Below are 10,752 nucleotides of genomic sequence, written 5' to 3'. Positions count from 1 at the left end.
TTCATGTATGTATGCCTTGCCTCTAGATAAAGAGATACTGAGAAGTTTGATTCCCTATTTTACACTGTCATAATTCCTATGTCGGACCAAATTATCTATAGTCTTTAAAAAAGCAAATCATAGAGTCAATAAGAAAAAGCTGTTTAGATCTTGTAAAATATTTTATTTTTAACACAATGGACACATTTAGTGAGGTTAAATCTGGATATTTTTTGATGTATGCTGAAAGTTTTTTTCAAAAATAGTCCTCACATTTCTGACCCATCATTAATATCTAGCTAATTCCTTTATTTCTATATACCCTCCAAAACATATAATAAAATTTAATTAAGTGTCCAGTGCAAACTATGATGATTAAATGGGAAACTAAAAGAAAATTATTTCCTTCCTCCAAGTCTTCCCAGATCTTCTCTACCTTCCTACTCACCCCAAATTTAAATTTTCTCTCTTTCTCTTTCTAGCTTTCACACAAAACAAGAAAAAAATAAACAAAATAAATAAACAAAAACCAAGAAATACAACCCTCCACATAAATGCACACACACACACACACACACACACACACGAAACAGTGAAAACCAAAAATAACTAAACAAATAACAACAGCAAAACCCAGTAAGACCAAATATGCCTAAATAAAGCAAAAAGGAAACAAAAGGTCTATGAAAATACCATTGGGTTCCTTTTGTGTTGGCCAAATACTGCTGGGCATGATAGCTGGTCTGGATTATGCTTTATATATCCAGTGAGACTCCAATGAAAACCACTGGTAAAGAAGCATAGCAATAAAATGGTGCCTAATATCATGGTGCTACATCTACAGATCAATACCTTGCAAAGACCAATAAGACACAAAAATGTCTAAATAATCAAAAAAGAAAACTTAAAACTCCTCAAAAATATCATTGACTTCCTTTTGTGTTGGACAACTACTCTTGAACATGAGGCCAATCCTGGAATGTAATTGGTATAGCCAGCAAGACTCTATGGGAGTAGATTCCTTTGCCAATGGTTAACACTTGCACATAAGATCTTGATTATGAGTATGATCCAGTGGCAGCTTCCCACTCTTAGTACTGGGAACCCATATGCCCTGAACCTGTGCAGGTCTTGTGCATACTGCCAAATTCTCTGTGAGTTCATATGTGAATCAGCTTTGTGTGTTGAAGACATGATCTTCCTGGAATCACCCATCACCTCTAGCTCTTACAAACTTCTGCCTCCCCTTCTGCATAGATTCCTGAACTATAAAAGGAGAGGTTTGTGGAAAACATTTCATCTTGAACTGAATGCTCCAAAGCCTCTTGCTTTTTGCACAACATCCAGTCAATTCCCATCTACTGACATCTCTCACTTATCTGTGGGTCTGTTAAAGTTTAATCACTCATTTCTTTCATCATGCTTACCCTCTCTTTATTCCTAAATGTTACATATGAGTAGGTAGACTTTAGGATGAAAATATCAGCTTCAGTATGAAAATGTGTGTAATGCCATTTTGGGGAGGTGGGTAGTAAGTTTAGATCTGTAGATGGAACATTTCTTATATATAAAAAACCTGGATACAGTAACCCTAATATCAAGGACTTTTTATTCCCAGCCACCCAACAGGTGCTATGGCATCAAATCCTCTTAGTACTATTTGAATTTAAGTACTTTTTCTTCAAAATTATCTGTCTACACAAGGCATATCAACAAGTGTGTGCTTTGTGAACTCAGGGTTTGGCTTTGTTCAGTTATTAAGGGAAGAATGAAAGTACTTCCTTCTTATGCCACTTTTATTTCTTTTATTCTAAGTGTATCTTATTTAGTTCTTTAATGTACTTGAGTCAACCTGCAGATTGCTGTCAAAGAAACAAATCAGTCCTTCTCTTAACCTAAGAATGCAATGAGCTAAGACCATCTTCATACTGGTTGGTTCCACGTGGCTTTGACTATCCTTTCATTAATTCTTTTGACTATTTTCAAACACTTGTCTATTTATCTGTAATATATATGAGTTGAATTTCTTCAGCAATAATATTCACCATTTCACATCCAAATATGTCATGAAAGACATTTGATTGCTCTCAAGCTTCATGAGGTTTTCTTCTATGCACTTCCACATAAACTTGCCTGCCAAGGAAAGCATACAATGACAGGGACTGCCTCCAGTAGGCCAGGATGGAGACATCTCAGTAGCCCATGGCAGCTCTTTGTAAAAAAAAACAAAAACAAACAAACAAACAAACAAACAAAACCAGTTGTTTCCATTTCTCCTAACCTTAGCCCTGGACAATGGCTATATAGATTTCATTTATGTGAGACTTTTTTCAGTTGGCCTTGATGTGTATAATTATTCTATTATATCTACTTTCCTACTACTTTCTCCTTCTGCTCAGGTGAATTCTATGAAACTAGATGTTCCTTGATGTAATGAGTCTTAAACCATTAAAAACTGAGGCATAGGGCACATCACATCACAGTCCCAATGGCCCAGGTGCATGCTGTGTGTTCCCATCTTGAAATAACTGCACAATGGAGAACTTTGGGGAACAACTGTAAATCTGGTAGTTCCAGAATAATGCTTGATTTGCAAAGAAAGTTTGAAGAAATTATTAAAAAGTGAAATAGAGCCAACACTGGGACACCAAGAAAGGAAAAAAAAAACTATTGAAGTTATGAAAGAAGTTTTGAGCAATATTTACAAGTAGTTTCTGGATAAGCAAGTATAGAATGCATAAAATTATATATATTAGTAAAACTAACTCAAAACACTGGGGCTCATAGGAGAGTCTTTGTGTGCAATGTACAGAAGTAGAAAGCTAGCTGAACTACCAAGTTAAGGGTTAACTTGATTCTTTCTGGCAACTGCCTGGCAGCTTTGCCCATGTTATTTATCATTGTGCTTCACAGGAAAATGCAAGTAGCTGACCTTGGAGCTCTGAGCTCTGAAGTATAATAAGTCAAAAGTTAAAGTTTAAATAATGATGTTTGCAATTATTATTATTTTGACTACAGGATTGGGAATAGGGAAAGCTTGAAACTTTGGGGAACAATTGTAAATCTTAATTCTTTGTGGGATGTGGTTATTCTTTTGAATTTGATTTGGCAATGATTATACAATGTCTTTGGAGTATCAGTAAAAGACTGTGGTAAGAGAAAGGCTAGTGAGTGAGTGAGTGAGCATGAGAAGAGCATATGAAGAGTGAGTGAAGAGAAAGAAAAATATGTGAAGAGTGAGTGAAGAGAATGTGAGGTGTGTATGGAGTGTGTGTGTGTGTGTGTGAGTGAAAGGAGAGTGTATGTGGTATATGTGTGGTGTATGTGAAATGTATGTGAACAGTGTGTGAGAGAGTGAAAGAGGAACACACAGAAGTGTGTAGGAGTGTGGGAGTTCAAGAAAAGAAAAGTGCACAGGAGAAAAGCAGGGTGCTTAGCAGAATGCAGAGTGTGTGCAGCCTCAAGCTGCGAGCGAACAAGCGATGGAGAAAGAAAGCAGAGAGTGAGAGAAAAGAGAGAGAAACTTTAAGTCTTGAAAAATTGCCTGTCAGGTTGTACCCAAAAAGTAGTCTGTGCATATTTACTATGCACTTTCCAAATATCCCTGCTTCCAGTTTAGAACTCTGATTCTGTGTCAAGGCTGGACCCTGACACCTGCCAACAACATAGAGTAAATGTGACATGACTTTCAGGCTGCCTAATATAATTTGATCTCTAAAGTATCACACTCAAGTGTTTTTGAGAGAAATAAAATGATTATAATATTTGGTACATGCATAACATAACATGAAAGTATAAATTGTTTCCTTGCTTTTTCTTTAATCATGATATAAGAACACATTATTAAAAACTTACATGTATGCATATGAACAATGATTACAGATATCTACTAATATATTAAGGAGATAATTGTATATTTAAATGAAATTCAATAATCTTGTCCAATATTTAGAATTTCAAGGTTATTTAAATGAAAATCTATATTTACCTCTACAATATTGTAAAGTTTAATAAAATTAACAGATATTAATCCAATCTAAACCGTTATTTTCAACATTTTTTTCAGAGAATCTATGACTTGCTTATTTCTGAGGCTATAAATAATTGGATTTAATACAGGGATTATAACTGTGTAAAACAGAGAGAGGATCATGTCTTGATCATCTACTTCTGAAGACGCAGGGTGCACATACATGAAGAGAAGAGGCCCATAGTATAAAGATACAGACAACAGGTGGGCTCCACAGGTAGAGAAAGCTTTCCTTATGCCCTTGTCAGACTTCTTTTTTAAAATTGTAAAGAGAACAAATGTGTAAGAAATAAGAACAGTCATAATGGTAAACACTTGTATTGAACCAGAGAAAATGAAAATGATCAGATAATTTAAAGAAGGATCAGTACAGGAAATTTTTAACAGTGGTATAACATCGCAGTAAAAATGATACAGTATGTTGGAATTACAGAAGGTTAACCTGGATAAAAAGCTTTCATGAATCACAGCATGGAGAAAGCCACCTACAAATGATAAGGCTAATAGGTGAATGCATAATCTATTGGTCATAATTACTGGATAAAGCAAAGGATTGCATATAGCTGCATAGCGATCGTAAGCCATTGCTGCCAAGAGAAAACATTCTGTGGTCACACTGATTGCAAAGGAAAAAAACTGTGTCATGCATTCAGCAACAGAAATCACCTTGCCCTTGTCCAAAAGATTAAGTAGCATCTTTGGTGTCACTGTGGATGATAACCAAGTATCCACAAAGGCTAAGTTACTAAGGAATAAGTACATGGGTATGTGAAGTCGAGAGTCATTCCAGATGAGAGTGATCAGACCAAGGTTCCCCACAATGGTCATGAGGTATACTACCAAGAACACCAGGAACAGGAGGGTTTTCCACTGCGGTTGGCATCTGAGACCTGTAAGAATGAAATCTGCCCATAGGGTTTCATTCTTCTTTTCCATGTTGTCATTGAATGTCTCCTGAAATTAGATGTAACGAATGTAAGATAAGTAGTCACTGGGAAAAATTCATGTGAATATTGAAGGTGATTCTAGAGATGAAACAATATATTACACTTTTCTTATAGCCTGTATAATACTATAACAGATGAATTACTCTAGAAATTAAGAATAACAAATTTTTCAATTGATTCCATGCAGTAATGAGTAGGCAGTAACATTATAAGTGAATGGGAGACCTTCTAGGCTTGTGATAGATTAATTGAGAAACACACTGGCACTATATGTGATACATGAACAGGAGGAAAGCTATTGGAAAGCTACATGGCACTATATGTGATACATGGACAGGAGAAAAGCTATGGAGTATAAACTACATGAAATGCCTTGTAAAGGAATTTGCACTTCATCCCTTAGGAATCAGCTTCAAATGAGATTCACAAGATGCAGAATGATTTTTTACATATACACTTTTAAATAAATATTTGCATGGCACAACAAAGCTGTCAAGAAAAATGTTGGAGTAAGGAACCCTAACCAAGACATAGCTACTGTTGAAAGATTGCCAAACAAATTTAGACCATGTCAGTGGCTCAGAAGAATGTTTTATATAAACTAGACATGATTAAGAATGAATGTAACAATAAAGTCAATATACAAGAATGCATTAGGAATATATGCTCTAAAAATGCTCCTTTGCTGAAGCCAGGATAAGTATATTGCCTAGTTGATACATTAAACGACAATTAACCTGATAGGGTGACAATTACACAAGTACAAAAGCATTCAGTATACATGGTAACTAAGATTCGGTTATATAATAGGAATCAAAGAGTAGAAGAGATAAATCACAGTGATCATAAATCACTGATCTGGTCAAATCAGTGGCCATCAAAAGAAAATGAGAGTTTCCTGGAACACCCAGCACTAAATGGGATTCCTCTATCAAATTCCTCACCTTAACATTCAAGAAACAGTGTCCTCTAATTCAGCAAGAACAAAGGTCATATGAACACACAGAGACTGATGCAACATGCACAAGGCCTGCATAGGCCTGCACTGTTTTGCATCAAGATTATGACTTCCAGTTTATCGGATTCCTGAGTGTACGATTAGTGGGTCTCTGCTTTTGATGCCTTCTCTTGGCCTTTTTCCTTCTGTTAGTTTGTCCAGTCCAAGTTCAATAGTTTTTGTTTTATCATACTTTATTTTCTGGTGTTTTGTTGTTATCTCTTAGAAGCCTGTTCTTTTCTATGAGATACAGAAAAGGAATGGATCCAAATGGGAGGAAAAGAAGGGAGGATTAGGAGGTATAAAGGGATGGAAAATTGTAACTGGAATATATTGTATGAAAAAAGAATATATTTTTGATAAAAGGAAAAATAGTAGTGAAAAAGTTCCAAGAAAGAACATTTTCTCAACATCCAAGTGGAATATAGTTAATTTCTATGTCTTTATCAAACAATTACGTAAGTATTTAAGTAAGCAACAACTTGGTGCAAATAGAGCAGTTAGAAGCAGAATTATAGGTAACCTACTCTGCAAAGAATATAAGAAAAATGTGGAGGAAGAGAGAGAATACTGAAAATGTTATATTAAAGAACCTGTATTGTGGGTAGATTTCCCTTATTCGATAGACACATAAATCCGTCTCTAATGCATGAGCATTTGCTAATCAGGGACTGTTATCCACTCAAGAAGCCCAAAATGCTACAAACTCACTTTCTCACACCTCCCCTACCTAGAAGGAGAATCAAAGGATTTAATCAATGCTTTCCAAGTCAAACCACATATATATGCATGCTTTGGAATACTTAGTAAGAGAAAGGAGAGAGAAAAAGACAAAAAAACCCCCTAAATCTCTAAGACAAACAAAGAATAATAATAAGAATCCATCAAATGCATGTGGCACCACACCAATGGCATTGTCTGACTGATGGGGGCATCGCAAGCTAGCAGCAGTGCTAGTGCTAACAGCTCTTATTTAGATAGCTTTGGGACAAGGTTGGAGCAGGCACTTTGGCTGCCTTGCTTTCTTCTCTCTGTATCTATTTTTCAATCTCATTCCTCAATATTGTTCTATATAAATTGTTCAGTATTCTAAGCTTGGGCCCTGAGTTAAGCAAAAGAAACAAGAGATACTAGAAAAAATATTGAGCAAAAATTCTAGAACAGGACTATCCCAAAAGCTGTTGCCTGTACTTGGGATACGTACTACTAGCTGGGTGGCCTTGTCTGTCCTCAATGGGAGAAGAAGTGCCTAACTTTGCAGATTTGAGTTCCAGGGTGGGAGAAATACCCAGAGGGATCCATCTGCTCAGAGGAAAAGGGGAGGGGAGAAGGGGAGAAGGGGAGAAGGGGAGAAGAATTGTGGGAGAGACTGACTGGATGGGGGGCAATGAGCTGAATGTAAAGTGAATATGTAAACAAAGTCAAATTCAATCTAAAAAAAAATTCTGTGAACACACTCGGGGCTCAAAAATCGGAATTTGTGGTTATAAAGAAAAGACAAGCTCTAACAAAGCAAAATAAGCAAGCAAGCAAACAAAAAGCCCTCCAAGATTGGTGCAAACACCAAAATAAAGGCTCCAGTAGGGCAAGAAATTAATGGAGCTATTTGAGTGCAGAGAACATGAAGATTTTAGTGACTTTCATGGGAACAACTCTCTGGTGTGATAGAATCCAAAGCACATCAGAGAACAGATGCCCTGAGAGCACCAGGAGTGGAAGAACGTGCTCTAATGTTGGGAGCAGTAAGAATCTGTATCCTTCCTGAAGGTGCTATAACTTATTTTACTGCAGATCATTTGAAGAAAAGTTACAGAGAGGAGATGAGGGAAACATCTGATGAGTTAATCTTTATTAGCTATGGTTTTAGCCATGAATTCTGAGTACAAGAAAAAGCCCTAATTTAAAGCAAGTTATGCTGTTCTCAGATATATGGCATAGGCTGACTGTCTTTTCCATGCATAGTGTTGTTTATCGTTAGTTATCAGGGCAGCATAAATACTAATTTTGATAATATATATTATTGAACTTTAAAAAGCATATATCTCATATACTCTGTCACCACTAATAAAAACCGAAGAACAGATGTTGGGATGTGAAGTTCGTTAACTTTGGTCATATGTCATTGTTCACACATATACATGAAAGGTCACAAGGTAAATTTCATATTCATACAAGAAATTTAAATTTTACCATAGTCCTGTGACAATGATTAAATGAAGATTTAATCTTAAATTGTGCTTACATTGAAAGTGCTTTCCGCCACAGAAACCTGATGAAGGTAATATAAATGACCATCACTAGTAATTCCAGTGCTAGAATGTTTCACTTGGAGTGGTGTCCCCCACACAATTTCAAGCACTGAACATGTGACACTGATTAGCTTATTTCATGGGTGCATTCTTGTTAAGCCATACATTCCGAAAAGAACAGTCAAACATTTCTTGGAACACATACGTATATGTGTGCATGTATCTTGCTTATAAACATATATCAAAAGTATTGTCAGGTACAGTAAACATATAAAGCTAATCTTTAATCCAGACCAAAAAATTTAATCAGAATGTATTATTAACTAATGGTTCATTTATCAAGAGAATGAAGACTATGTCTCATGTAAGAGTCACGGCTTGGTTATTTAAACCTGTTTGTAAAGGTTTTCTTTTATAAATTCTACCTCATAAGATAAAGTCATTATGATTCACTCAATAAGATAATAGACAAGTCAGTTCATCAACCATTAGACTTTTACAGCATTGATGTTTATTCAGATTTTAAGAAAACATGTTAATAGGATCTTGTCACTATTGGCTATTAACTTTTTGTATTAATTTACTTTAATTTCAACATATATAGCATAGTTTACTTTCATGCAAAAATTTAAAACACAGGAATTATTTCTACCTTACCTATATATTGAGAGAGATGGTGGTGACCATTTAAGGTATCAGGCCTTCAGGAATTTGAAAGAGAGCAAATGGGATGCAAGGGAAGGGTTGGAGGAAGGAAAGGGAAAGAATAAAGCAAGGTAACTATATTTTGATTTCAAAAATAAAAAATGTTTTCAATAATAATAATAATAATAATAATAAAATTTTTGTAAATATTATAAAACAGAGAAAAGCACCTGTAAATTCGGAGGACTGACAGCAACAAAGGCAGCAATCTTTTTCTACACACTTTCATTTCAGAGGCTCCATTTCCAAGTCTCAGTAAATGTGGCTTATATACACTAGAAGTACAAGAACCAACAGCTGTGTCACTCTCTTCTTATTCCAAAGACTGAGGGAGTGGAAATGTGAAATTCCCTTAAGGACACAAGGGCTCCCTGCAGGGCAAAGTGAAACTGTTCCACTAGACTTTGAGAGTATAAGAGAATAGGCTGTTTCGTCTAGCAGTGTTTCATGTACTAGGGTGGAGCAGATCTGCTGGTAAAGTGTGAAGATTTTCATGTGAGTTCCTTAGGACCCAGAGGAGCCAAGCATGGTAAGACATGCCCATAATCTCTGTGTTTTTACAGTATGCTAGAAGCAGAAAGAAGAGAGTCCCCAGAATTCCACAGGTCTCCTAGCTTAGTGTATGCACAGCATCGGACAAAGAGACTCTATCTCAAACCTTGTGGGAAGTGAGGAGCAGCACATGAGGTTGTCCCTGACACTTTCATTATTGCACACACGTGCCTTTTCTCACACACAGTCACATGCACATGTACACATCATATATTCATACAAATACGTAGTGAATTGGAACTGTCACAACATGGTAAATTATTAGCCCTTGTTTTGGTCAGTGGTGGCACTGAGCATTGTGGAAGCAGGAATATATTAATTACTTACCTAAAAAATACTGCATATGGGAATAGAGGTTAGTTTCAGCTTATAGTTTAGAAGACCTAGACTGTTATGAAAGGGGATAGTGAGAAACTGGCTCATGGTAGGTAGACAAAACATAATACTGCAATTTGTCTAATGGCACTGACTAGGAAATAGCGAGCTCAGACCAGAACTGTCTTTCACTCTTTAGCCGTGCCCCAATGTCCCTATACCTTCCAAACAGGGCTCATGTCCAAAAGTTTCTACAACCTAAACAACAGTGCCACCAGCTGGGAACCAAGTAATCAAACACATGACCCTGTGGGACAAACTTTCATTCAAACTATAACACCTAGAAAACCTTTTTTTTTTTTTTTTTTTTTTGTAATGCTCAGGTATAAGACAGAGAAAGAAAATGCAGTAGCCTCATGATCCCCTTTAAGGATATGTCATAAGTAGCATAGTGTCTCTCTCACTAGGACCCAACTCTGCAATAGTTTTCTTTGCCCTTCAGTAGCATGATGGGCTACAAATTTGGCCTTTAAAACATAGGATATAGGGCCACATTCAGAATCCAAACACTTTTAGTCTGCTTACAAGATTTCCCAATGTCTCTACTGTTCTGAGTACGAATTCAGTAAAAACAAAAGACAAAAAAATTTACCAAGTTATATGTCTCCAAGATATATTATCACAGGTGTCTTAGATTTTTCTGTTGCTATGAAAAGAAACTATGAATGACCAAGTCAACTTGCAGCAAAAAGTTTACTGGGGTGTTACTTAGAGTTTCAGAGAGGTAGTTCATGGTCGTCATGATGGGGAGCATGGCAGCAGGCAAAAAGGCATGGCTATTCAGCAGTACATGAAAACTTACACATAGATGCAACGGCCATAAGGCAGAAAAAACATAGGGAGGCAACTGGAAGTGGACTTTGGAAACCTCAAAGCCCACTTTTACTGACACATATCTCAATAAGGTCACATTGCCCA

At 36.3% G+C, this 10,752-nt stretch overlaps 1 protein-coding gene across 1 annotated transcript; it reads right to left on the bottom strand.

Annotated features, from left to right (window-relative positions):
* Positions 1 to 1,679: 1,679 nt before the first annotated feature.
* Positions 1,680 to 9,201, bottom strand: LOC117718028 (olfactory receptor 5H17). Its single transcript, XM_076943049.1, has 3 exons — positions 9,078 to 9,201; positions 8,860 to 8,903; positions 1,680 to 4,963 (listed from the first exon to the last, which is right to left on the bottom strand). The coding sequence occupies exon 3, from the start codon at positions 4,943 to 4,945 to the stop codon at positions 4,016 to 4,018; it is 930 nt and encodes a 309-aa protein (XP_076799164.1). The 5' UTR covers positions 4,946 to 4,963; positions 8,860 to 8,903; positions 9,078 to 9,201; the 3' UTR covers positions 1,680 to 4,015.
* Positions 9,202 to 10,752: the final 1,551 nt, after the last annotated feature.

The sequence above is a fragment of the Arvicanthis niloticus genome, chromosome 12, assembly GCF_011762505.2.
Source record: "Arvicanthis niloticus isolate mArvNil1 chromosome 12, mArvNil1.pat.X, whole genome shotgun sequence".
Classification (NCBI taxonomy): Eukaryota; Metazoa; Chordata; class Mammalia; order Rodentia; family Muridae; genus Arvicanthis; species Arvicanthis niloticus.
The sequence above is the reverse complement of the archived record's forward strand: the minus strand, read 5'-3'. Positions and strand labels throughout refer to the sequence as shown.

Bases quoted from the DNA above. Each gene is read 5' to 3' on its own strand.
- LOC117718028 (XM_076943049.1), bottom strand. From the start codon at position 4,945: ATGGAAAAGAAGAATGAAACCCTATGGGCAGATTTCATTCTTACAGGT.